Source organism: Gobio gobio (genome assembly GCF_949357685.1).
Source record: "Gobio gobio genome assembly, chromosome: 9".
In the NCBI taxonomy this organism is placed as follows: Eukaryota; Metazoa; Chordata; class Actinopteri; order Cypriniformes; family Gobionidae; genus Gobio; species Gobio gobio.
Window position 1 is genome coordinate 34,391,419 of NC_137115.1, and position 27,712 is coordinate 34,419,130.

A 27,712-nucleotide genomic window follows, 5' to 3' on the forward strand; every position below is an offset into this window, starting at 1 on the left:
TTATGTGTATTTAAATGTTTGAAACCTAAAATAAACATTATGCATGATATGTTAAGCCACCTTCATTTATTTAGCGCATTTTACAACACGGATTGCTTCAAAGCTTTAGTGATAATCGGAAATAGGCTACATTTTGCTTTAGAAGAAAAGCTAAAGTAGGTTTTTTTATTATTATTATTATCAAGCACTGAGCGAGTGCTTTTATTATCAAGCACTGAGGCCCTAGCCCGGCCCGTGTCCGACAGCTTATCAAAATTTTCAGCCTGAGTCCGACTGAAGCCCGTGTTTTTTTTCCTTCTAATTTTTATCCTCCCTATTAGGCCTACACATTGTTGCAGCCATTAAAATAGTTCGGTTTTGTTTTTAATGTCAAAGTAGTTATATTTCGTTTCGTTTCTTTATTAAGTTAATTTAGAAAAATGTTTGAAGCATTTATTTGTTTGTTAAATCTTTTTTTTATTTTAAGTAACGACCAAGCGGCCAGCAGCCGACAGTTAGTTAACCACATGTTTGATTAATTTAGCCTCTCAAATCAAAACTGGACTTGTCTCTTGCTTATAATAAAATCCATAGATATAAAACATTTCAAGCATCACAATGTTAATTTAAATGTTTAGCCTAAAAAAGGCATTTTTTTTACAAGCTGAGGCAGGCTGCTCGCAACGGCGCTCACAAACAAAACGGGCTGATCGAGAAAAAAAAAAAAAAAAACACACACACACGCTGTTTGTCCTATCCTTACACCTATCTACAAAATTATTATAAATCCGATCTTCAATTCCCGGTCTGAGCTATATGCACATTTAACGGAGTTCACGTCAACGAAAGCAACAGATGAGCTGCATTATATCAGCTCATTTCAAGATCAAAGACCGCAATATGAGAGAGCGACCTGAACATTGGGAAGAGCATTTAGTCTCATTCGTTTTAATGAAGATGATTGTGTTTTTGAGCATCTAAGACTTAGCCTATTTTCTGTTTCACTTGCGGCCGTTTGCGTGTTGGCTTGCTTTACTCATTTGTGGCGATGCGTTGCATAGCGCCAGCCCCGCGCCACTCTAAACACTGAGCGAGTCATCTTGACAGTCGCGGTGTCATGGTCTCATGTTGTTTCCACCAGCGCAGCACATCTCATCTCAGGTGCACCGAAATAAAAATCCCACATGTGGGACCACTCAAAAGGGTAATAAAGATGGGCTCAAAAATGACCACATTTCCTCCCGTTTGTCGCGCCCCACCTGTCGGGTCTCTATTCCCCACCAGTGGGGCGCGCCCCACACTTTGAGTAACGCTGGGTTAAACCAAGTAAAAAAGGTAGGTTTGCAATATTAGAAATGCATAGAGGGAATAACTTAAATAAATTAGGAAAATGAATCCTTCATATCAGCATTTTTTTTTAACCATATAAAAATCACACAGCTACCATCCATTTATGTCACATGCTTCATTCTCATCCTCAACTGAAAAAGTCTTAGAAAATATTCAGAAATCACAAATTTGACAATAAAAATTAAATATAAAATGTCACATTGGGGTCCTATCATACGCGATGGCGCAATGTGACGCCAGGCGCGACAGAAGTGTTTTTTGCTAGTATTAGCCTGACGTAGTTATCATTTTCATGTCCAGCGCAGTGTTGTTTAAATAGCAAATGCACTCACTCCCATCTGTTCGCCCATGGGCGTGCTGGACTGAAAACGAGGTGTGCTCATGCACATTGTTGGCACGTTGCTATTTTAAGGGAACTGAAAGCAACTGCGCCACTGACCAACAAAAACCTGGTCTGAAGTCAATAGCACAGTATTTTTTAAAGAGTGCGTTAGTAATATGTGCCTATAGATGGGTGCACAACATGCATACACTCTGCTTCTTACACACACAGGGATGCGCAGCAGCACACAACATTTTTTAAACATTAAACATAAAAGGATTCCTCTCTTTACTTTCCACTTGCAAATTCCGGCATGTAAATAGCGAATCCGCCATGGTGCAAGCGCAACTGGCTTCTAAAGGGAATGGGAGATGAGACACTGATTGGTTTATTGCCCAAAACACACCCAAGAGTCATGACTCATTAAGAGACTAGGTACAACCCTTTTAGACCATGCGCCTGGCGTGCCAACCTTTTTTCCGTCGTTAAACTAACATGCGCATCAGACCATATGCTCAGATCGTTAAAATAGGGCAATTAGTCTTAAAGGATTAGTTCACTTTTAAATAAACTTTTGCTGATAATTTACTCACCCCCATGTCATCCAAGATGTCCATGTCTTTCTTTCTAAAGTCGAAAAGCAATTAAGTTTTTGGATGAAAAAATTCCAGGATTGTTCTCCATGTAATTGACTTCAATGGGCTCCAAACGGTTCAAGGTCCAAATGACAGTTTCAGTACAGCTTCAAAGGGCTTTTAGCGATACCAAACGATGAATAAGGGTCTTATCTAGCGAAACGATCCGTTTCTGCGAGAAACCGAGCAGACGAACGTGATCATCTCTGAGCTCCGCCATAACTTCCGCTAAGTGAGGTCAAAATACGAGCCTGGTCATAGATGTATACGTAGATGCCTCATTAGCACTTGCACGGATCAGTAGAATGAGGCATCTACGATCGATTTATTTATGACCAGGCTCGTATTTTGACCTCACTTAGCGGAAGTTATGGCGGAGCTCAGAGATGATCATGTTCGTCTGATAAGAGGTAAAATTATAGCATAAATACTGCTCGGTTTCTCGCAGAAACTGATCGTTTCGCTAGATAAGACCCTTATTCATCGTCTGGTATCGTTTAAAGCCCTTTGAAGCTGTACTGAAACTGTCATTTGGACCTTGAACCGTTTGCAGCCCATTGAAGTCCATTATATGGAGAAAAATTCTGGAAAGTTTTCATCAAAAAACTTTATTTCTTTTGGACTGCAGAAAGAAAGACATGTTGGACATCTTGGATGACATGGGGGTGAGTAAATTATCAGCAAAAGTTTATCTAAAAGTGAACTAATCCTTTAACTCAAAAGTTTAAACAACTGTAGGGAAAAAAACTATTGAATCAAAGAATTTGAACATGTTTCATGAAATCCATCAAATTGATTCAGTTTGCAAAAGGTCAAACCTTAAGGGAAAGATTATCAGTCAATAACAACTTAAATTCTGATCTGTTTCTCATAGAAAGCTGTCATATGACATCAGAAGACTAAAGCAAAATATAATCTTCAATGGTACTTTTATGATGCTAATTTGTAATTTCTGGAGCTTGACAGCAAAAATGTAAACAAATATTCAAGATAAAATGATAAGAATTGGAAAACTCATATTGTTTGAGCACTAATCTGAATATTGGGTGGCATATGTCCCCTCAATGTCTATGATGGTTACAGCCCTCAGTATAAATCAACATCTACTTTATATGCTAAAGATCAGCGTGAATATTCTGCTAAAAATGTCCACTTGTGTTCTACTGAAGAAAGAAAATAATTAGAATGACATAGCGGTGAACAAATGACGACAGAAATAATAAAAAAAAAATCAGTGAATAAGCACAAATGTGGATTATTCATTGATTATGACTTTTTCATTTCAGTGCAGTAATACGGTCACTCAGGGTGACGCTGTCAGCCGTGGTATTATCGGTGTCATCTAAAGAAAGGTTCTCACCTAATTGGATGGAATAGAGGATTCAAACCAGCATGATGATGCCGAAATTGGTACGAAGCCAACATTGATTTTCATTTATTGCGCTAATGGCTCATTTTGATTTAGGCCATAACTCTGACTCTCTTGGAAAGATGAGAGGAGATCTCGTTCGTCGAGGCCAGACGGGCCAAAAACAGCAGCATTAACATGATGAGCGGGGAGTTGATTGGACTGGCTGTTAATTGTGGCGCATTACGGTGTGTGTTTATGAGAAGTGTTGTTGATCTGTGAAGAGCAGAGGAGCTTACGGTCATGCTACTCATGATTACTGCCATCATCAATGTCATCATCATCTTCTTCTATCTAAACAGCTCAATGACACCTCAACACCTTCATAATTTCAGGAACCATTTGGGTGGCAGATGTGACTAGCTAATAACCATTTTGTACGAGACACAAACTTCCTCAAAAAGCTGAATCCTCCATATAGGGTTGTTATGTTCATCTCTAGATGTTTAATTTGCAACACTGCTACAACTAAAAAGCATAATTATTTAAATCTATTAATTTGAATGTCTTCCTGAAGAACAAAATACAATTTTCCACAGCAATCTCCATAAAATGATATAAAAATCCCCATCATGTAATCACCAACGCTGAGAAAAGTAACATCACCTTAATTTATACCTAAATTGTAGGTGTGGTCATGCCATGTCAGAATTACCATAATTACCAAAAGATTCTGACTTGTAAAAGGCTTTCACAACTTTTAAACTTTTCTGAGAGCTCTGACTTGTACCACCTGACCGCTGCAGATTCATTATGCAGTTGATAGTGTTGACAAAAAAAAACATAATTCCAAGTCAAAGGACGTGAACCACTTCAAGAAGAACGTCACTGGTTGTCAACTATAGCAATTCCAAACTTGTCGTAAACACTGCAAATTACATCAAGGATATCTAATTCGAGACACTGGTAATAATTATTCAAATCTATTCATTAGAATGATTTCTCGCTGAAGAAAAGTTACAAATTTCCCTATAAAACCATAAAAATCCACATCAAGTAATGGTTACTGATTGGTCCAGTGTTGAGAAAAAGAATAGGTACCCTGTGACATCACTTGCATTTAAACCTGAATAATGACATTCATTCATCATTTATTGATCCTATCCGACCTTCTAGGGTCATAGGGCTAGAGACTATCCCAGTTTCTTAGGCCAGAGACTGGGGAAAAAGCACACTGGACAGATTGCCAGTCTATCACAGCGAATACTGACATAGAGGAGCTTTAATAGCCACTGAACTTAAAACTAAGTATAAATAAATGTGGTTATAGTGAAAGCAGACTGGCCACATGCATTGTGGGTAAAACAAAAAGGCTAAAGCTCTTACCTTAGTGTGAAGTTTTGACAGCTGTTTTTCATCCAGGTGGGTCTGTGTGTACACTCGCCTCTTGTAGCGAAACTGCCAAAACAAGGAACATAGCATGGATTAGCCTTAAAATACTATTAATGACAAGTTGAGTCATCGTTCAGTTATGACCATATTTGCTGAAACTGTTAAGTGGAAGGAGACAGATTCTGTGTTTGAGTGTGAACTGCTGTAATCATAACTGTGAGCTGTTAAAACATCTGCACATCTACATTACAGCTGCACTCAGGATCACAGTCCTCTGACAGAAAACCCGCTGTGAATCAACAAATGCATATGCAGGCAAAACATGCTGAAAACAAACAGAGCTGCGGAGGCACATGACAAGTCCTTTGAAACACAAGCAAGAAAAAAAAATTTTAATATCAACATAAAAACTGATAAATTACTCTAATATTTTGTTAAAATATTATTATAAAAATACGATACGTGACAAGAGAATTTAATTAGATTTTTGAACAGGTTCAATGAAATCAATAATACAAATGAACAAATTCAAGGAAATGAATCAGATTTCCAGTGGGTCAAGAAAGGTTAAAATTCATGTAAAAATGGACAAAAGTTTCAAGATTATCAGTGAATAAAGACTTAAATTTCAAGACTTAAATTATAAAAGTATAAGTGAAATGCTCCCACACTCCCCTGTGCATTATATATATATATATATATATATATATACATATATATATATACATATATATATATATATATATATATATATATATATATATATATATATATATATATATATATATATATATATATATATATATATATATATATATACTTATATATATATATATATATTTTTTTTTTTTTGTTATTCTATTCTTAGGCAACAGGAACAGCAAGAGGTTAAAAGGAGAAAAAAGACTATTTTTTATTGCATTACTCTTTCTTTTTTTTAACTTAAAAGAATTGAAAAACCTTACTTAAACTTAAAACTTTACTTTAAAAAAAAACCTTGTACACATTCCTTGTGTATTGTAAAATATAAAAAAAAAATATATATTAAGATTTACACTGGCAGCTCAGAGCTGTACAGCAGCATTTAAGTATGAAATTGAATGAATAAATGTAAAAATAAAACACTACATAGACTTCACTATAAAATATACATTGATTCTTATTAAAGCTATAGGCCTACTGTATTAGTTTTTCAGTCAAGAGCAGTGAGTGATTTTCTTTTGTTGTTGTATTAACATTAAAGGGATAGTTCACTCAAAAATGAAAATTCTGTCATCGAGAAATGAATACAGGTTTGGAACAATATTAGAGTGAGTAAATAATGACATCATTTTAGATGTGAACTGTCCCTTTAAGGACAGCGTGTTCACTGGGCTGCGCTACAGTCAATTTAAGACCTTTGTGCATCTAATATACAGACACGCGCGATTTTACTTTAATTTTAGACATAACCGACTGTGTTTATGTTAACCTTGTGTGTATTTGACAGTATTAGCGCAGTAAGACTACTTAGTCCAGTAATCGCGTGTTTGACAGGCGTTCAGTGCGCGCGCTCGGAGAAGCGCATGTTAAAACCGCGCATGCGAATGAGGGCTTTAAAACGCATGCAAATAATGAGCTTTCGTGATTGTGAATATCTATAGTGTTCCGTGAGTATAACTCTACCACTAACGTGTGATGTGAATGTATGTCGCGTTGTTCAGTATTGGGATGGAGGCAAATTATAGAATTTGTAGAAAAATAATTAATTCAATGCAAAACCGAAAAACCGCAATACACAAGCACGTATTGAACCGTGAATGCCGTACCGAACGGTTCAATATTATATTGAGAATTGTGGCATCCCTAATATATATATATATATATACATATATACAGGCTGATTCAATTTGATATCTGAAAATATTTTCCCATGAGAAAAAATACAGTATTCATTAATAAACATTCTGAATAAAACCAAAATATCTGATGCCTGAGAATGACATTCCTACTGACAAATCATCCCTAATCAAAAAAACTACTTAGAAAACGTATTATATGCTGTTTTTATTTTGTTAAACAGCATGTTGATCTCGTTTAATAGTAAGTTAGTCATTCACTAATAAAAATTATTCTGTGGTGAAGTGAATACTACAATACCTAGTTCAAGTACCTAGTTCAAGCAAGAAAAAAATAAATAAATCTATATTATTTAGTACTCAGTTCAAGCTTGTAGAAATAAAAGCTTTAACTTATACGAATATTTTACTAGGAATTGTTTATGTTTACAATGATTTCTTGAGTAAGTGTCAAAGTTATAAAATTAAGTAAAACCTACTCAACTTTCTGATACTGGTGTTCCCATCATGCACTGGGGAATGAATAATTAATAAGGTTGCACTTTTCACTGTTTTCTGGTTATATTTACACAGTTTTATCGTTGGTTTTGTTGTTAGGTTTAGTAAATTGCTGTTCTGTGACAAATGGAGTTCATTTTCTACTCTAAAATGTCCCATTCAAAAAACGATGTACTGATTGTTACATTATTGTGTACCAAGTATTGAGGTCTTGGTTGGGTACTGTCATAAAACATGAGGTGAGACAGAGATGAACGGAACATGATTTTATTCACAGACGTTTCGATCTTTAAGATCACCAAGCAGGTAAGTGAAGAACAATAGCAGTTCAATGGACAGTCACACTTAACTGATAGTCTTTTCTTTCTTGTAGGGAGGTGTGAACACAGATGATTGACAGACTGTAGGATCGATGGCTTGAGGAAGACGAAAAAGGTACAGTAGGTAATCACAGGTAGGTAGCCCGGTAAGGATCACTCTCATGCTGAGACTGTAGAGACTGGACAACTGGTGAGTGTGTGCTGTGTGCTTATGTAGGGTTTTGATGAGGGCGTGACAGGTGTGGCAGGTTAATATTCCGGTGATTGTGAACGAGTGGACGGAGATGAAGGACCTGGAGCTGATGGCATGCTGGTTGAACCCGTGACAGGTACTTCATTACCTGCAGGGCTTGACATTAACACCCGCCAACCCGCCAAATGCGGGTGGATTTCAGCAGTGCCGTGTAATGCACTCCTACTAGGCTCTTTGGTAGGTTGAATGTTCTATATAATATAGGCTATATATCTTTCAATTGTTGTCTTTTAAAAAGGCATCTGAAATAAAAAAACTATGTGCAATGTAGTGTTGTCAAAAATATAGATTTTTCGATACATGTCGATACTGAAATAGTGCTTCCAATACTAATTTTTTGCAGAATAGATACAAAATACCAGCTGCGCTTTCTCGATTGCTCATCTCTCCGACAGCGAGTTGACACACAAACCCGCTTTCCCTCACTCACTTGTTTCATTTGCTCCGGATGAATATTGTTGGTGTTACAGGGCTTGAATTTCAGAGTGGGATTGCGTGTATTGCTCATAATTTTACTCATTCTTGCAGATTTTGTGCTCACACTTAAAGTGTATGCGCATAAACCGCCTCGTAGTATGGGCTCGTACTAAATGTAGTTCTTTTTCGCTGCTCAAATACACACAAAATAATGGCTAGTATTCATGTCAGTTATGTCTTAAGTGAACGTAAAAACGCATGTGTAACAGTATAATGAATCCGTGCGTCATGTCTTAAAGAGACAGCAGCTTAATATACCTGCTGCTGTGGTGAACATCAGTTAGGATGGCATTCCAGAGACCAGTTTATGGCAAGGTCCCTCTCTAACTACCGGTGTGGAAGAAGATGTGCCACGCTGTGATTGGACCCTTGGTGAATGAACATAAACAAATGTTCAGCAACATCGGATAAGATGCCAAGACAACTGCCAGACACCTCTTACAAGGCAGGAAGGGGGACATTCTGCACCCACCACCATCAAGGAGAGGACTTCTCATTGGTCTACAAGTTGACTTTAACCACAAACTCATTCCTAAGGTTTAGGCAAGAGCTGCCATACAAATTCCTTCAGGACCTCCTGGATGCAGCAGCAAAAGAGAGGCCACAGAGATCTATCTAAATCCATTCATACACATGTTTGGAGGCCTTACATTAATACAAACTGCAACACATCCACTTCATTTTCATACAAAGCACAGTTTATGTTAATGGTTATTGACAGTAAACACAACAGTCCCACGGGACATATCCATTAACAGATAAACGAATGGGTGGACGAAGACTTAACCATTTCTTATCATGTTTGGTCTCTATCTGTTCCATACGATGCTTTTTATATCTTAAAGGGGTGGTAAACCACGATTTCACTATTCTAACTTTAGCTAGCGTGTAATGTTGCTGCTTGAGCATAAACACCATCTGCAAAGTTACAACGTTCAAAGTTTAAAGCAAAGGGAGATATTTGCTTTTAAAGAAATCAATTTCTAAGGACTACAGCAAACGGCCAGTAGGCGACTACAGACATTCCTCCAGGGTTGGTGACATCACCAGGCTCAATATTTACATAAACCCCTCCTCCGAGAATATTAAATATGGGGGGTGAGGCCATTTTGTATCGCGGCGCTGTTGTGGTATAGTTAGGCTGGAGTGTTGTTGCCGCAATGCCGACGAAACGCTGTTATTTTCATCCGGATTGCAGGTCTGGGGTACTTGCTTTGTTCATCCTTCATAGGGACGGGGGTGCGTTGCAGAGCGTTTAACATACAGCATGTTATATGCACATGTGTGTTTGAGACGGAGGGGAACAGGCGCGCGCGGAGGAAAACTTCCACAAACTTCGCGAGTTCAATACAGGATATGCACAACGTCAGCTGCGTGAGAGAAACACGGCCAGTGTGTTAATGCACAACGCGCGCGGGGCTCCCTCCCGCAGCACATTTCACGGAGGAAAACTTCCACAAACTTCGCGAGTTCAATACAGGATATGCACAACGGCTTGTCCTGAAAGCTGGATTTACAAACAGAAGCTGTTTACGGGCCACAACCTGTAAGTCTGATTTATTTTTCATCAATGTGTTTTCCTGTAATACATTGTACGTTGTAGCAAGGAAGTAAACAGATGACAACACTGTTCTGCAAACCAGTCTGTTAAATGCTCATTCATACTTAACGTTATCCGACGAACACCTAACGTTACAAACACTAACGTTAAAATCTCAACAGCGAACTTGGCATTAGTGTAAATTATTCTTTGATTAGAGCTTTTATGTATTGTTTATCTACAGGCATGCTAAACATGGTTCTTTGTGTGATTTGGCTAACTTACTAGAAAAGCCAGTGCTTAGTGTTCGTTTTGGGTTAATAGTTCTTGCGACAGATATTTGGCTATAATCGTTCTAAAAATACAAAAGTAACAGTGCCATTCAGTAGCGATCACTATAGATCCGCAGTCTTTACTCTTGAGGACTGAACAGGTTCTGCTCGATCATCTTCACTAAAATGTTCTGGGTCTGATTCGGGCTCAGATTGGTATGGTTTTATTGACACCATTGTTTCTAAATACTGACCAAAGCACAGCCTCCAGGTAAGGGGCGTGGCGTTTCCGATAAACGTGCACTGCGGTTAGCGAATCGCAACACACTGGACCAGCTAACCAATCTGAGCCCATTGCGTATTTTTGAGGGACTGGCTTCATACAACCCGGAAAGCATCAGACCGTTTTACAAGGAGGGACAGAGCAGTGTAGAATAAAGGTCAAATATATGAAAAATAATGCAATTTATTTTTAAACGAAGCATGAACACATGTTACAATGCACCCCACAAACACAATCAAGCCTTCAAAAGAATGTGTTTTACCACCCCTTTAAAAGAGGTTTGGTAAAGAAATAATGCATGGGTAAAGACACTGTTTTAACTTCGGACACCAGAGGCCAATCACACTCCAGGATCGGAAAGGCGCTGGATTTTAATCTCCTCCTCATCAGAAAGGAATAAATATGTCCCCCGGGTAGACACACCCTTGTTCAGCATTTCCAACTCGATGGGGAAGGAGACACTAACAGACACACCACGTCCTGAGCTTCTGACCTGACGAGGAAAGAGGCTACAAGACAGTTGAGGTTAAGCTTTTGCAAGCAAAACCTTTTATATTGCTTTCGGTTGCACTCTAGCTGCAAAAAGGGCTTGCTCATTGAGGGATCTTATCTGACCCTTATGACTCCTCCAGCAGCACAGCCCCGTCCATCAAGGACCTCTACATCGGCACACATTGCCTGTCCCACACGGCTCCTCAGTAACGCAGCCAGCCTGCAACGGACCCTGTGAAGATTCAACTGACCCAGCTGCCTGATTCACTTTTTAAGGACCCTCTTGGCGCAACCAAAGTTCCGCATCCTTCAGCCCAGCGTAGCAACGACTACTGGATCGCAACTCTACGCCCTTCCCACTACACGCTACCTGCATAACCAGTGGAAGATCCGATCCTGTCGGACTGATCACCCGACTGCGTGGAACGTAAATATAAACTTACCAAAGCTCTTTCTAGAGACCTTGGCATTAGTTTATAAATGCAGCATATGTTTTTCTAACCTGCTTAGATAACAGTTACCTGAGGTCAGCTTGTTACAAATAATAGGTCACAAATAACAATAATCACCATTTGCCAGAACTATTAGGTGATTTCCATAAGAAGCACTCCCACACAATTCTCTTCCATTGCTACATTCTGGTCAACAGAATTGCATTTATCCATTCTGTGTTCGCATCATTTATTGGTTTTATTGTTTCTTTCAGTACTTTTCTTTTTGGTTATTAGTTTACTATCCTTTAGAAGTGCATATTAATTACTAGCATTATTAATCGTTGAAGTATTTACTCTTGCATATCTATTGTTATTTAATTCATTTTATTACAATGTGTCTTCATTGTGTTGATGATCACATACTCTACTAGTTGTCCAGACTCGCAAATCCTTCAGATAAATCAGCTGACCAACTCCCTCTAATTTAAATCTATTCTGAATTACTGAACAGCTCTTTTGGGAGTGTTCTTATATTCAGGGTTTCCACTCTTTCATGCACACCAGATTCAAGGACTTTCAAGGACTTTTTAAAGCACCTTTTATTTTAAATCATGCATAATAAATACGTTAAAGGTGGGCGTGTTACTGCCAATCTGCACAGTATATCAAATACCTACTGTACCTGTGTCTATCATTACTGCAGTAACGCTAAGGCATATACTGAACACTAAATAAAATTTTGGGGGCATGCAACTTTTTTAAAAATCTAACGAGGAGAAAGGCTGGTGGAGTGTAAGAGAGGGAGCGAGTTTTAAAGAGAGCTGCAGTTTAACATTTAACAATTCCTGCTTTTAACATTTATTTCACACTGGTTTTAGTTTTCTTTTTTATAAATCATTACTTCATTAAAACATCAAAACATAGAGATAATATTGTATACATGCATTTTCCAATTAAATGAAAAGATATGGACAAGTTATTTGTTTGGCATTAAAAATATGCAAAATTATTTATTAATACAACTTAATATTCTATATGTTATAAAAGCACATTAGCTTCTCATCGATCCACCAGTTAACATTTACAAATCTGTGTAAGCTGTGTAAAAATATGGGTTAATATAAATTAGTCTGAACAAACCAACTGGCGCTCTGAAAATGCAATTTCACTCTTTGACAGTAGATGGCGCTTATGGAACAGCAGAAATATATTGGTTTCCCCAGTAACCTCTGTAAACAAAGGAGCGCTGCGCTGATAAACACGACTTTACTAAGCGTTATACGTTGGAACTTTGATAAACCAATTTTTCTATAGATCAACACTGAGCCAAGCATCACTGAATTTGCACTTCCCTGGCACTAAGCTAGTTAAAAAGCTCCATGTTATGTGCTCATTATGAAGAGCTGACTGCACGTCCTCCTTGACCCATGGTGAGTGCAATCATTCCTTCACTCTCTAAAATGAAGCCACTCACCACAACTGTGAACCTTACTGCTGCTGGAATCTCCCTTTCAGTTACTGCCCTCCTCGATTCTGGGTCATCTCGGGAACCCTCTGCCGTCAGCTCAAGCTCCGCACGTCTGCAACTTCGACGATCTACCAGGTCCAGTCGGTAACGGGAAGACCACTCAGTCGGAGGCAGGTTAGTCGCTCCGTGGGCCCCATCGGAGTGCAAGTCGGAATCCTCCACATGGAGCGACTACACCTGCTGGTTCTGGAGGAATCCACCGCTGACATCATCCTAGGGCGCCCGTGGTTAGAGCAGCACAACCCCTTCATCTCCTGGAAGACAGGAGAAGTCCTGAAGTGGGGCGACAGCTGCTTCCCGGACTGCTTCCCATCTCCACCGATTCGTCCCTCTCCGCGTCCCCGAGATCTCCCCGTCTGTGCCACGTCCATCGAGAGTCCGGTAGTTACGCCCCCTTCAGAGACGTCTTCTGTCCCCAACGGGCCTCCAAGCTGCCTCCCCATCGGCCATGGGACTGCGCCAACGATCTGCTGCCAGGTGAACCAGTGCCCAGGGGGAAAATCTATCCCCTCTCACTCCTGGAGGAGAAGGCCATGGAAGAGTACATCAAGGAGGCGCTGGAGCAAAGCTACATCCGTCCATCTACCTCCCCTGCTGCTTCGAGCTTCTTCTTCGTGGCAAAGAAGGACGGAGGCTTGCGGCCTTGTATCGACTACCGGTCATTAAATAACATCACCATCAAGTTCCGTTACCCCCTTCCTCTCGTCCCAGCTGGCCTGGAACATCTCCGTGGTGCCACTATGTTCACGAAGTTGGACCTCCGCAGCGCTTACAACCTCATCCGGATACGTGAGACCGCCTTTGTCACGCCCACTGGTCACTATGAGTACTTAGTGATGCCCTATGGACTCGCCAACGCCCCCTCCGTATTCCAGGACTTCATCCACGAGGTGCTCCGGGAGTGTCTCCACAGGTTCGTGCTAGTATATATAGATGACATCTTGATCTACTCCCGGAGCATGGCCGACCATCGCCGTCACGTTGCGGAGGTCCTACAACGCCTGAGGAACTACCAGCTCTACCTCAAGGCCGAGAAGTGCTCATTCCACCAGCCCACTGTGCAGTTCCTCGGGTACAACATAGATCACAGTGGCATCCGGATGGATGAGAGGAAGGTGGAAGCCATCCGGTCTTGGCCAACTCCCACCTCCGTGAAGGAACTACAACGCTTCCTGGGTTTCGCAAACTTCTATCGTCGCTTCATACAAAACTACAGCTCCATCACCAGTCCCCTCACCAGCCTGCTCCGCAACAAGCCCAAGTCTCTGTCCTGGACCCCATCCGCCACCCAAGCCTTCCAGACCCTAAAGGACACCTTCACGACAGCTCCCCTCCTGGTCCATCCTGATCCCGAGCTTCCCTTCGTCGTGGAGGTGGACGCCTCTACCACCGGGGTGGTTGGGGTCCTTTCTCAGCAGCAGGGGAACCCCAGCCATCTCCATCCATGTGCCTTCTTCTCCCGCAAGCTCAGCCCGGCGGAGGTTAACTATGACATCGGCAACCGAGAGCTCCTTGCCATCAAGCTCGCACTGGAGGAGTGGAGGCACTGGCTAGAGGGTTCAAAACATCCGTTCCTGGTCCTGACTGACCATAAGAACCTGGGGTATCTCCGAGAGGCAAGACGACTCAACCCCCGACAGGCTTGCTGGGCACTCTTCTTCACGAGGTTCGACTTCCACATTTCCTACCAGCCAGGGGCCAAGAACATCAAGGCGGATGCCCTTTCCCGCATCCACGGCCCAGAGGAACATTCCGAGGAAGAAGAGGAACCCATTCTCCCCACGAAGCTCTTCCTCAGTCCCATCACATGGTCGGAAGAGACCCTGCCCTCTACCAATGCCTCCACCAACGTGCAGCTGGGCTGTCCTCCGGGCTTGCAATACATCACTCGAGCACAACGCATCCCTCTGATTCACTCCTCACATACATCACTGGGCACTGGTCACCCTGGGGTCAATGAAACCCTCTCGCTGCTACGCCAGCGCTTCTGGTGGCCACACATGCCAGCTGATGTCAAAAGGTACGTGAGGGGATGCCGGGAATGTGCCATGGCCAAAAGCCCTCGACACCTGCCAGCTGGGAAACTCCTGCCTCTGCCCGTTCCCAACCGTCCGTGGTCACACCTAGGGTAGGGGTGCACGATATATCGATTTAATATCGTTATCGCAATATCACGTTGCCCGATATTATATCGTAAGTCTCGCGATAATTATGCGATATTTCGTTTATGACAAAATGAGACGCGTTTCACTGTATATACATTCTTTATCGGATCTATTTTTTTAAAAACCGGGTCCCTCCTACTCGCTCCAAAGCTAACCGTTACTCTCTCACTTCTCCCTCGCTCTACACACACACACACACACACTTGTCGGGCCGGCTCGACGCACACACCAGCGCACAACAAAACGAAGAGAAAGAAAAGAAAGGACCTAAAGAGAGAGCGAAGGGAGCAAGTGGAGCAAAAGAAAGAACACAAAAGTAAGAAAATTAGTGTTGCTCAGGGAGAAGATGAAATAGTTAAGAACCACCACAAGCCTATTTTTATTTCTCTCAGTTTTAAATATTTCTCTCAGTTTATTTCGGCTCTGTTTGTGTGTGCCTTTCAGTCTACGCGCTGATATGAGCAGATATCCGATCTATGCACAAGTTAGGGTTTTTTTAGCCACGCTTGCAATGCTGGTGTCAGAGAGTTATACTCACGGAACACTATAGTTATTCACATTCACGAAAGTTCATTATTTGAATGCGTTTTAAAGCTTTACGTTACCGGTTAAACATTTCATTCGCTTGCTCATGCACTGTTTTAACATGCGCTGAGCTCGCGCACTAAAAGCCTGTCAAACACGTGGTTACTGGACCAAGTAGTCTTATTGCGCTAATACTGTCAAATACACACATGGTTAACATAAACACAGTCAGTTATGTCTAAAGTGAAAGTAAAATCGCGTGTCTGTGTATTAGATGTGTAGAGGTCTTACATTGACAGAAGCGCAGCCTTTAGTGAACATGCTGCCGCTAGTCTTTAAAGGGACAGTTCACCTCTAAAACAATGTCATTATTTACTCATCTAATGTTGTTCAAACCTGTATTAATTTATTCTGTTGAACACAGACAGTTGAATACCAGACAGTTGATGGTACCCATTGACATCCATATTATGATTTCCTACAATGGGGACCAGCAACTGTTGGTTTCCAACATTCTTTAAAATATATTTTATGTCCAACAGAAGAAAGAACTTTATTCCGGTTTAAAACAACTTGAGCGCCAGTAATTGATGACAGAATTTTCATTTTTGAGTGAACTCTCTCTTTAATTTTACATTTATTCATACACTTTCATGCTGTACTGCTCTGAGCTGCCACTGTAAATCTTTATGTTTATTTATTTTATATTATACTATACACTAGGAATGTGTACAAGGTTTTTTTTAAGTAAAGTTTTAAGTAAAGTTTTTCCAAGTCTTTTAAGTAAAATTCAAAAAGAGTATTGCAATAAAAACTAAAAATTATAATAAAAATAATAATAACTCTTTCTGTTCCTGTCGGCTAAAAATAGAATAGAAAAAAACTGATGTGACAAGCCATCAGAACCGAACCAAAAACGTGGTTAAAAACCGAGGTATGTATTGAACCGTGGACTAACTGTATTGTTGCATCCCTACTGTACAACCAGATATGATTATTATTTATTTATTCATGTTTTACCAGTCCAATATGACTGTCAGTTGAAAACCTTTAAACCTTGTGTTGTAAGAATTTGTTTTATTTGTTATGAATCTATTTTGATGCGTTTTCTGTAACTTTTGTCATTTTACATAGGCTTAAAGCAGCACTAGGTAACTTTTCAACCTTTATAATATATTTTCAAACCTCTTGTGATGATACATCGACTTACAATAGGTTAAATGACATGTCTGCCATAGCCTGACGGGGTCTGTATCATTTTTAATCGTACTTTTAAACTTCGGGTTTCGGGTAGTAACCCGAGAAAAAAAAGAACTACAAAATTCGACTGCTTTACGGCATATACGTCACTTCCACCACCACCCCCACTTCCTTAAATTCAGACGTGCGAGCCAAACTATCATTTGTTTGCCGAATGTTATAGTCATGGCCGAAGCAGCACAGAAAAATAAGAAAGCAAAAAGAGATAATGAGAAAGTGATCGGATTAAAGGCAGGACGAGGATCAACATTGGGGTGATTTGGGGGGGCAACATTTGCTCGTTGGCGTGAGCTGAAGGAGGAGGGGCTACATTCTTGCAAGTAAATACATATGATAAGACGTACAAAATCATATTTTAGGATACCTAACATGTCTGTGATATTGGTTTATTTGTCTTGCCTCAAGCTATAATGCAAATCGATTTTTCAAATTTGCAGATTCATCTAGGGTAGCTTGATATTGTAATATTGACGATATATGGTTATTACCTACCACTCAAACATTGAATTGAAGTATCATATAGATTCCGTAAAACAGTAACCAATAGACAAGGCTACTATAATAACGCTGGCTTGTAAACATGAGCATCGCGATCATTTGGCGTTTGAAAAAAATAAAACCCATGAAATTATATTCATATGACATGCTGAAACATATGCCACTGTACCTGGGATGAAGACATTTCACACGCGACGCAAGCAGAACACCTGCATGTGAACTCCTGCAGTGTTCAGGGCTATCATAGTGTCATGTCAACAAATGCACGTGCGATGCATCCCCTGATGGAGGATGACAGAGTTTACGACAGTAGTAGAGGACAATACTGTTTCCCAACTGTAGGGGGACCCCGAGAGCAAAAACTACCTAGTGCTGCTTTAAAAATATCGAAATTAATATCGATATCGCAATATTCATTATCGATATCGCAATCGTAGTGGTCGATCGCTTCTCGAAGTCCTGCCGGCTACTCCCACTACGAGGACTTCCCACAGCCCTAGAGACCGCGGAAGCCATGTTTAACCACGTCTTCCGGTATTATGGAATTCCCGAAGATATCGTATCTGACAGAGGTCCTCAATTCATTTCTAAGGTATGGAAGGCCTTCTTTGCACTCCTAGGTGTGACCGTCAACCTCACGTCCGGATACCATCCTCAGACGAACGGGCAGACGGAAAGAAAGATCCAGGAGATTGGCCGTTTCCTCCGTACCTTCTGTCACGGCCACCAGGACTCCTGGAACCAGTTCCTAGGATGGGCCGAGTACGCACAGAACTCACTTCGACAATCCACCACCGGCCTGACACCTTTCCAGTGCGTACTCGGCTATCAACCGCCCCTCTTCCCCTGGTCAGGGGAACCCTCCGACGTTCCTGCGGTTGACTACTGGTTCCGGGAGAGTGAGAGGGTCTGGGACTCAGCCCATCACCAACTTCAACGGGCACTCTGCAGACGCAGGTTGACAGCCGACCTTCACCGCTCCGACATTCCAGGTGGGGCAGAAGGTCTGGCTGTCCACCCGGGACATCAGACTGCGTCTGCAGTGCAAGAAGTTGAGTCCCAGGTTCATTGGCCCCTTCGAGATCCTGCAGCAGATCAATCCGGTGTCGTATAGACTCCAACTACCACCTCAGTACCGGATTCACCCCACTTTCCACGTGTCTCTCCTGAAACCTCACTACCCCTCTGTTTCTGTTTCCCCAGAGCCTGGCGTTACTCCGGAGCCTCCCCCTCCACTTCTAGTTGATGACGGCGCAGCATATCAGGTCCAGGACATCTTGGACTCCCGGCGTTGTGGTGGTCAACTACAGTACCTGGTACACTGGGAGGGGTACAGCCCTGAAGAAAGATCGTGGGTACCCAGGCATGACATCCTTGATCCAAATCTACTAGAGACATTCCACGCTACCAGCCCTGATCGACCGGCACCGCGGGGTAGGGGTCGACCACCACAGCGTCGGGGTCCTCGGCCTTCAGGAGACGGCCGTGGAGGGGGGGGTAATGTTACATGCACGCCAGGCTCCACCTCCTCACTACCACAACGATCCCTGTCACCTGAATACTGAGCACACACACCTGCACGTCATCATCACTGCAATCACCACCCTGCACTTAAGCACCACGCTCACACTCAGTCACTGTCCGGTATCGTTTGCACATGACCCTACATGCTTGCTTCCTCGGACTCACCTGACTACTTACCTGATCCCCAACGAACCCTGAGTGTCTCCTCGTCTCGTCCTGTCTCCTGGTCCTCGTCTCCTTCGATCCATTGTTCCTGTGTTCAAGATCCCAAGACGTATTGTATTACCAACCATTCCAGTATTACCAGATACTCTCACTCAGACTCTCACCGCACTTGCTCACTTCCTGGTTCCACAATAAACTCTGCTTTCACCTGCCTCTGTTATCCGTGTCTACTCTGTTTGTAACAGACAGTTTCTACAGCCCTAAAGCATATCTGCTAAAGAGTTGAAACTTGAAAGTGTTACACTTTTATATTCTTCATCAAGTCACCTTACAAATGTAGTACTTACAATTGTCTCTGCATCATACACTTGTATTACACACTTAGTTCACCCATTAATTTAAAAGTATGTCATCATTTACTCATCCTCATGTCATGCAAACTTGTTCAACTATTTTGTCTTGGGAAAAAAGGTGTTGGTCACTCTTTTCCATGCAATTTCAATGAATGGAGACCGGAGCTTTCAGAAGAAGAGCATACAATTTTTATGCTATATTTCCATGAATTCTGAATTCATGTGCTAACTGTAAGAAACAGACCAAATTGCAAGTCATTATTCACTGGTTATTCTGTTCTCTTTTATGAACTCAAACACTGATTTAAATAAATAAATATAATAAATAAAATGAAAATAATTAAAAGTCAAGGTTAAGTGTTAGTGTTTTAAGTGTTTTAGTTTAGTTAAATTAAGTCTTTCTACTTCAAAATTTCAATAATTCAATGTGCATAAATGTATCGAGGAGAGGTGGGCGAACATCTGGTTTCAGTAAATGACGACTTAAATTTCAATCTGTAGGTCATACAGGTTTATGGGTGAGTACAAATCTTTGTGTGAAATACCAAGATAACTGATATTGAAAACAATCCTCTTGAGTTATGAGGTGAAGAGGATAAAAACAGCATTTCAACCATAACAACAAAAGCAAAGTTTAAAAAACTCAGAGGCAGACTGGAAACTCAAAGTAATCCATTGCTGTCAAACTCAAGACCATTAACAAACGCCTCAGGAACAACCAAGTCAAAATGCAATGATCAAACAGAAAGCATGTCAAAAGCTCACAAACAACAAGAAGGAATAGATCTTACACGCTCAGAACTCACCACATGATCCCGCTGTTGTGCTACACGTCTCTCTGTCTGTGGGCAGTAGCAGTACAAGTGAGCCGACACTATAATTCTCAGCACAACCCTAAATTCTTCTGCCCTGCACCTCAGCGCCATCTATCCCAAAACACGACACCAACCAACTACAAAACCATAGTGCAAAACATCACTGCTAAACAGCCATGACTTTGAGCTGCAGAAGTGAAAGCTGTACACAAATCCACGTGCCCGAGAAGAGGGCAGGGCGTCGCGAACACCCACAGCGCCAACGCTCTCCTCCGTTAAGATCTGACCAATCAGATACCTCCCATCCCTCAATCTATGAGTCTATCTAGCAAATCCACGAGGGCTCTGTTCACTAGGGGAGTTTTGGAGGCCAGCATGTGGCAGATCTATAGACCCGCTGGTGTGTCGATGGACCTTCTGCTGTGAAGTGATGGTGCCTAAACTGCGGGGACAGGTCTGAGCCATATGAAGCGTGCCAACGCTTTGCCAGGAGCAATGACAGCACAATAAACGACCGCGGATCACTCACGTGCAGCAGGTTGCTTTGGGAAATGATGAAACACAAACATACCACAAACACAACGCCTCTCCTTCTGTTTATACACATGGTATATCACTCACATTTGACAGTTTTGCCTTTACCAGACAAAGAGTCTACAGCTGTGGCCAAAAGTATTGGCAGTGAAAAAATTTTTTTTCAAAAAAGAGTTTCGCAAAGTTTGTTGCTTCAGTATTTTTTTTTCATGTTTCTATGGTATACTGGAAAACAATGAAAATCATTTCATAACTTTTAAAGGCTTTTATTGGCAAAAAAAATATTTATATATGCAAAGAGTCAATATTTACGTTGTTGGCCCTTGCTCTTCATAATTTCTGTAATTCGCTCTGGCATGCTGGATATCAGATTCTGGGCCAAATTCTGACTGATGGCGCCCATTCTTGCCTTATTAGTGCTTGGAGTTGATCACATTTCGTAGGCTTCTGTCCACTTGCCCTTTTGAGGATTGACCACAAGTTCTCTATGCGATTAAGATTCTGGGAATTGCCTGTCCACGGATCCATAATTTCAATGAAATGATCTCTGAGCCACTTTATTATCACTCTTGCCTTTGACATGATGCTCCATCAAACTGGAAAATGCACGGATCATCAACAAATTGTTTGTGGGTGGTTGAAAGAAGTTTGGCCATTTTGATGAAAAGCGATGATGGCTGAATGTCTTTGGAGGTGACCATTGATAACACAAGAACACAATGACTGGAAGCACTTCTTCCCTTCTTTTATAGCAAACAGTCTGCTCTTATAATCCAATCAGAATGATAGAGTGATTTCACCTGACTTATTCACACTTTTCCCACATGCTGATGATATGATTAGTGAAGTGATGTTAGCTGGTCAGTTTGTGACAGGGCAAAACAAAACAGTGAAATATGGGGTTTTGTGATGAAGTTTTTTTTTCTTTGGTCAATAAAGCTTTTTGCAATCATTTCAAATGCATCTGATCACTCTGCACAATAATCTAGAAACAATGAGAATCAATACCACAACAACTGAAGCAGCAAACTTTGCGAAACAAAATTTATGTCACTGCCAAAACTTCGACCACGGCTTTAGACACTGCATATTAAAATGCCCCTATTATGCTATTTTAAAGTTTTCTAATTTTGTTTCTACAAGAGGTTTACATGCATCAAAGGTCAAAACACTTTCATTTTGTCATAATATGCACATCACCACATTGTTTAAAGGTCCCATGGCATGAAATTTTCATTTTATGATGTATTTCAACATTAATATGAGTTCCCCTAGCCTGAATATTGTCCCCAAGTGGATAGAAATGTTGATCGGTGTAAAACCGAGTTCTGGCTGTCTTTCTCTGCCTTTGAGAAAATGACAGGCCAGACTAGCCAATCCTGAAGTCTCCTGTTTTGACGTCCAAAGAGGAACGGTTACCCAGAGAATCTGGCACGCCCATGCAAACGCTCGAGAGATCATGGCTTGTGAACGAGTGAATGCTGGCAGTTTCTCAGTGTTTGGATGTACAAATGAAAACAGAAGTCTTTTTTCAGTTCCTTCTGATCTGTGATCAGTGATTTCTTATGTGTAGCTAATTATTTATTATTCGTGCACACACTGCGGCTTCTCTCTCTCCCGACAGAACGGTGTTTTCGTGTTTTCTATCTTGTGAGTCAGTGTTTTGTACGTCCTCGTCGCGTCTATCTGTTCTAAAATGTGCATACAGTCATGAGTTTCTGCTCAACATCATCAGACTCACATACCTTTAGAGATAAACCTCATGCACGTCGAGGCTCGGGCTGCACTGGCCGGTCGGCCTTCAACATCACGACCCCCAGTACTGCATCTGGCCCACAGTGGAGGGGCCTTACGCGGCGCGAGATTAAGCAGAAGGGGGGTAAGCGTGAGCATATCCGGGCTAGCCAGCTTTCCCCACAATAAACTGGATTACATTCGATTACTGCTGTTGTATCTTTGTTTGCGCTGTGTACTCATACATGAATGCACTGACGCTTTTCATTTGATTGGAACATATCTAAAAATAATGCTATAATCAACACATACTTGTAACTCGTTCATCTCGACAGCTGTAATGGTACATTGCATGTGTTACAAAGTTGGTAGAATAATGATGAAGACGGACTCGGTGTGACTGGGACTCGTGTTTATTCAGAACTCTCAGATACAAACACAATAAACTTGCGCTGACAGCGCTCTCACAAATCAGTAGTTACTATAAATAACTTTGTTAGCAATCGCTCCGTCTCTGGTACATTAGTGATGTCCGGTTCGCGAACTAATCATTCTTTTGAACCAGTTCTTTTTAGTGAACCGAATCAGTTCACCAAATCGGACTGAATCGTTCTAAAGGGTTCACGTCTCGAGTCAGCGCTGATCCATAATTTACTAAAGTTGCTAACTTTCTGACATGAGTGACAGCCCCTCCAACTAGAAATAAACTAATAACCTGAAGTATATTCTAATAACTACAACAGTTCACTGAACTGAGACGTGCTGAGAACTGATGTGAAGTGAACTCCGGTCCATCCGTTTCTCTGGCAGCAGCTCGTGCCTGCTCGTGCCTGGTAGACCTCGTGAAACCACGCCCCCTCCGCTCATTTCAAATGCAAAGATGTCAGCCAATTACAACAGTGGGCGTTTTTACTGAAGTCTCACAGCAGACACGCCTCTTGAAACAGGGCATTCAGCCACAGGGCAAACAGCAGTATTGAAAAAATGCCTTTTATTTCTAAATTATGACATTTTATGATGTAAAAATCATACTAACAATATAAGTACACCTCAGGAAACATTATAAAATAATAGAAAAATGCCATGCCATGGGACCTTTAATGATTCTAAAACGTGTTTGTGAGTGTGTCAAGTTGTTTGCGGGCAGACAACGTACAACCTAGGTGGGCATTATGCAAATGTTTTAGTAACCATCACGCAGTGATATTCGAAACATAAACAACTCCTTAAGGTGGTTCAGAGTCGATTATTTTTTTTGGGAGACAATAACTTTATTTATTGTGCACTTTCGACTTTACAACTTTGCAGAACGTTAACATTCATATTTCACAAACAGCTATATTATACACTGCGTGAAAGGGAATATTAAAAAGGCATAATAGGGGCACTTTAAGTTAAGTTATACTTTAACCAGTTAAACATTTGCCAGTTAAATTTCATGTATACAGGATGATACTTTGTGATCCTCATGTTCTAACCAGGAACGTCAACTGTAATGCAACAAGTTTTGTTGGTCTTTTGGTTGCTGTTTCTAACGCATTGTCTAACCCCGCCCACAGAGAAATCTCATTGGTCCAAAAATATCCTCCACATTGATTATAAAACTTACTTGATGTTAGCTTCTGTTATGCTAACCTGAGTTAGTCTATACATCTCTTTCAATACATGAGATGCACAAAATCACTCTCACTGACCTTTTCCTGGACCGTTCCCACCTGGTGGAACGACCTACCCATCTCAATTCAAGCAGCCGAGTCTGTAGCCATTTTCAAAAAACATCTAAAGACACATCTTTTCCAGCAGCACCTGACCAATTAAGACTAGCACTTACCTATTCTATTCGTTTTTCTGTTTGTTCATGTTATAAAAAAAAAAAAAAGTGTACTGCACTAGACTAACTGAGACTTGTTACAGCACTTGCATACTGTTCCCCCTTGCTTGTCTGATTGCTTCTATTGCTCTCCTCATTTGTAAGAAGCTTTGGATAAAAGTGTCTGCTAAATGATTAAATGTAAATGTAAAATAATCAGATATTTTCTGATTGGCTGTGATTTGTGTGGACTGGAGATGACTTGACACTGGAGTTGACATGAGCTGACATTAAGTTTACATTATTTTAAATCATATTTATATATAAATCACAATAATAAAATATCTTAATTTGATATAGTGCATTGCTACAACTCAAAGTCACTTCTTTTTCATTCATTTTCACAAAATGAAAAATGAAATAGATATAACCGAACGAACGAATGAACGATAGATAGATAGATAGCATGAGAGATATAATGAGAGAACAATAGATAGAACAATAGAACAGAACAAAAGATAGATACTATTGTTGTAGGTTATGTCAGTATGTCTATAACAGAGTCAAACTTATTTAGAAGGCTAATATAGATGTGTGTCTTTAACTGATGGCAAACAGGTTGGGACGTTAATTCATGCTTGTCATGGTTTATGGCACCTAGGAGACATTTGTAATAAATTTAGTGCAGCAACAAATTCAGAAAGAGCCTAACTGCATAAAGGAAATGATTTCTTTCTGTCATTTATCTGCTCACAGCCGAAATATGGAGAGACCATTTTTCAGAAGCCAACTCTTGTTTGCTCTCTCTCTCTCTCTCAAATGCTCTCCACAGTCCCCCAAAAGTCAAAATTGGAATGATAAATCAGGTGAAGCGATAATCGGAGTATTCCTGACCACACAGGCTGACAGAAGAGGACAGAACAATGGAGATATACTTAGAAAGGCAGGGTGCCAAAATGAGATCTGCTGAACACACTGTAAGCAAGCCAAGCATTTATTTTATTGGTGCATATAGTGAGCCTCAAGACCAGGGTGTGAATTATGGCGGGATTTGGGGGTATGATCCTCTAAGTAGGGCTTAAACTACTTAGTATTCTCAAATATATATCCATTCGAACATACATATCCAACACTGACCGACTGACCTTTCTATTTAATGTAACAATTTGCCCACTAGGTACACTCTAAAAAATGCTGGGTTGCTTCAACCCAAATTTGGGTCAAATATGGAGAAACCCAACCATTGGATTAAATTCTTAAATTTAAATTTTAAACCAATGGTTGGGTTTGTCCATATTTGACCCAAATTTGGGTTGAAACAACCCAGCATTTTTTAGAGTGTAACATTAGTTAATGCATTAACTAATAATGCACAAAAAAAATGTTATAGTATTCATTAATCGTTGTTAACGTTAGTTAATAAAAATAAATCTGTTCCTTGTTAGTTCATATTAGCTCAGGTCTATTATAATATTACCAGATATTTTTGATTTTAATAGTGTTTTAGTAAATGTTGGAATTAACATTAACTAAGATCAATAAATGCTGAGGAAGTATGTTAGTTCATGTTAACTAATGTACTTGGGAGTCAGCAAACTATGCTGGGACTGGGAGCACCAAAAACAAAGAGTTGCACAAACCCTAACAGAAAATTACTGCCCAAAATTCTGTTAGAAAGTCAAATAATTTGCACAATGGTCAAGATGGTGAAGTGATTTTATCTCCCCACCTGTCAAACACTGTATCCCAATCGATACCCCTCTCTTACTTAATCCTGTTCATGTGTGTATGTTTGTGTGCATAGCACTTTGCCAAAAGTGTAAACAAAACCATGGGATGTATCAAATACAAGTGTCACATTCCCCCAGCCAATCACAGGACAAGACCATTAAGAGGATAACATGAGATAGGAAAGACTAGTAGAAAGAGAACAATGAAGGAGCTAAGCAGAAAATGGATGTGCAGCGGAATGGTTTACAACATAGCCACAACAGACTTTGATCTGCTCCATGAGTACGGTCAGAGAAAACCCCTCACCTCAAGGTATGGGACAGGAGGGATGGCGGGAAGCGGGTATTCTTTCAATGTCCGCTGCTCATCCAGGAACTTTCCGGCTTTCCCGTTGTACGCAGGCTGGAAGAGTCCGTAGTTTAGCACATCCTTCAGGCTCTGGTTGAGTGTGCAGAGGATTCGTTGTTTAGACAACCAGATGGGCGACTCCACGTTAAATTTCATGCATTTCTGCAGTAAAAGCACAATGAGAACATAATGAGTCATACAAAATAAAAAAATGGATTCCCAAGATTCCCTAATAAATACACTATTGTTCAAAAGTATGGGGTTGGTAAGATGTTGTTTTTGAAAAAAAGTATCTTATGCTCACCAAAGCTTGATTTATTCAATCAAAAATACAGTAAAAACAGCAATATTGTAAAATACTATTTCAATTAAAAATAATTTATTTTGTATTGTAATATATTTTCAAATGTAATTTATTCCTGTGATGCAAAGCTTAATATTCAGCATCATTACTTCAGTCTTCAGTGTCACACGATCCTTCAGAAATCATTCTAATATGCTGATTTGGTGCTCAAGAAACATTTCTGTTTATTATTATACATTTTTAAAACAGATGCTTAATATTTTTGTGGAAACAGTGATGTTTTTTTTCTCAGAATTATGTGATGAATAGTACATTCAAAAGAAAAACAGCATTTATTCGAAATCTTTACCCTCTGTTTTTAACTGTGGTAAACCGTAACATCATCTCTTGACTTATGGCTTTGTTCTTTTATTATAGTAGTAAATATATATATATATATATAGAGAGAGAGAGCAAAATAAATTACTAGCATGCAATATTTTAGTTAATGAAATTAATGGAAGTACCAAAAAAATTTGTAGCATATACTTTGTGTGTTATGTATGATGCTCATTCTATTAATCAGGATCAGTGTCCATGTGTTTCATTAGTTCTAGTTTCATTAGGTAACTGTTGTTTCTGTAACCCCAAAATACCATTTAATTTTCCACGGTGTGTTCTTTTGTATATTTTGGAATAATTGTGGCGACTCATACCAACTTACTAACTATATATATATATATATATATATATATATATATATATATATATATATATATATATATATATATATCAGGAATTAGGTACATTTTCTACAAAATTGTGCCAAGGCCATAACTAATAGCACATGGCCACTGCCCTTTCCACAATGCTGAAATGACTAAAGGCAGAGAACCAGCAGACCACCGAGACAGAGAGAGAAAGCAGGAGCAAGAGAGGCTTTCAGCGCTTTTGCTCATTTCTCCTCTCAGCAAATACAACATCAAATGCAGCTTTGAACTCTTGT

At 40.3% G+C, this 27,712-nt stretch overlaps 1 protein-coding gene across 1 annotated transcript in view; it reads right to left on the reverse strand.

The window, feature by feature from the left end:
* Window positions 1-27,712, reverse strand: part of shank3a (SH3 and multiple ankyrin repeat domains 3a) — a gene marked incomplete at both ends in the record, with an annotated part of 329,579 nt that overhangs the window by 242,967 nt on the left and 58,900 nt on the right. Inside the window, 2 exons of the mRNA XM_079825457.1 lie at window positions 5,021-5,092; window positions 26,382-26,585. Of these exons, the coding sequence (XP_079681583.1) occupies window positions 5,021-5,092; window positions 26,382-26,585 (276 nt within the window). The remainder of the gene's footprint in view (window positions 1-5,020; window positions 5,093-26,381; window positions 26,586-27,712) is intronic.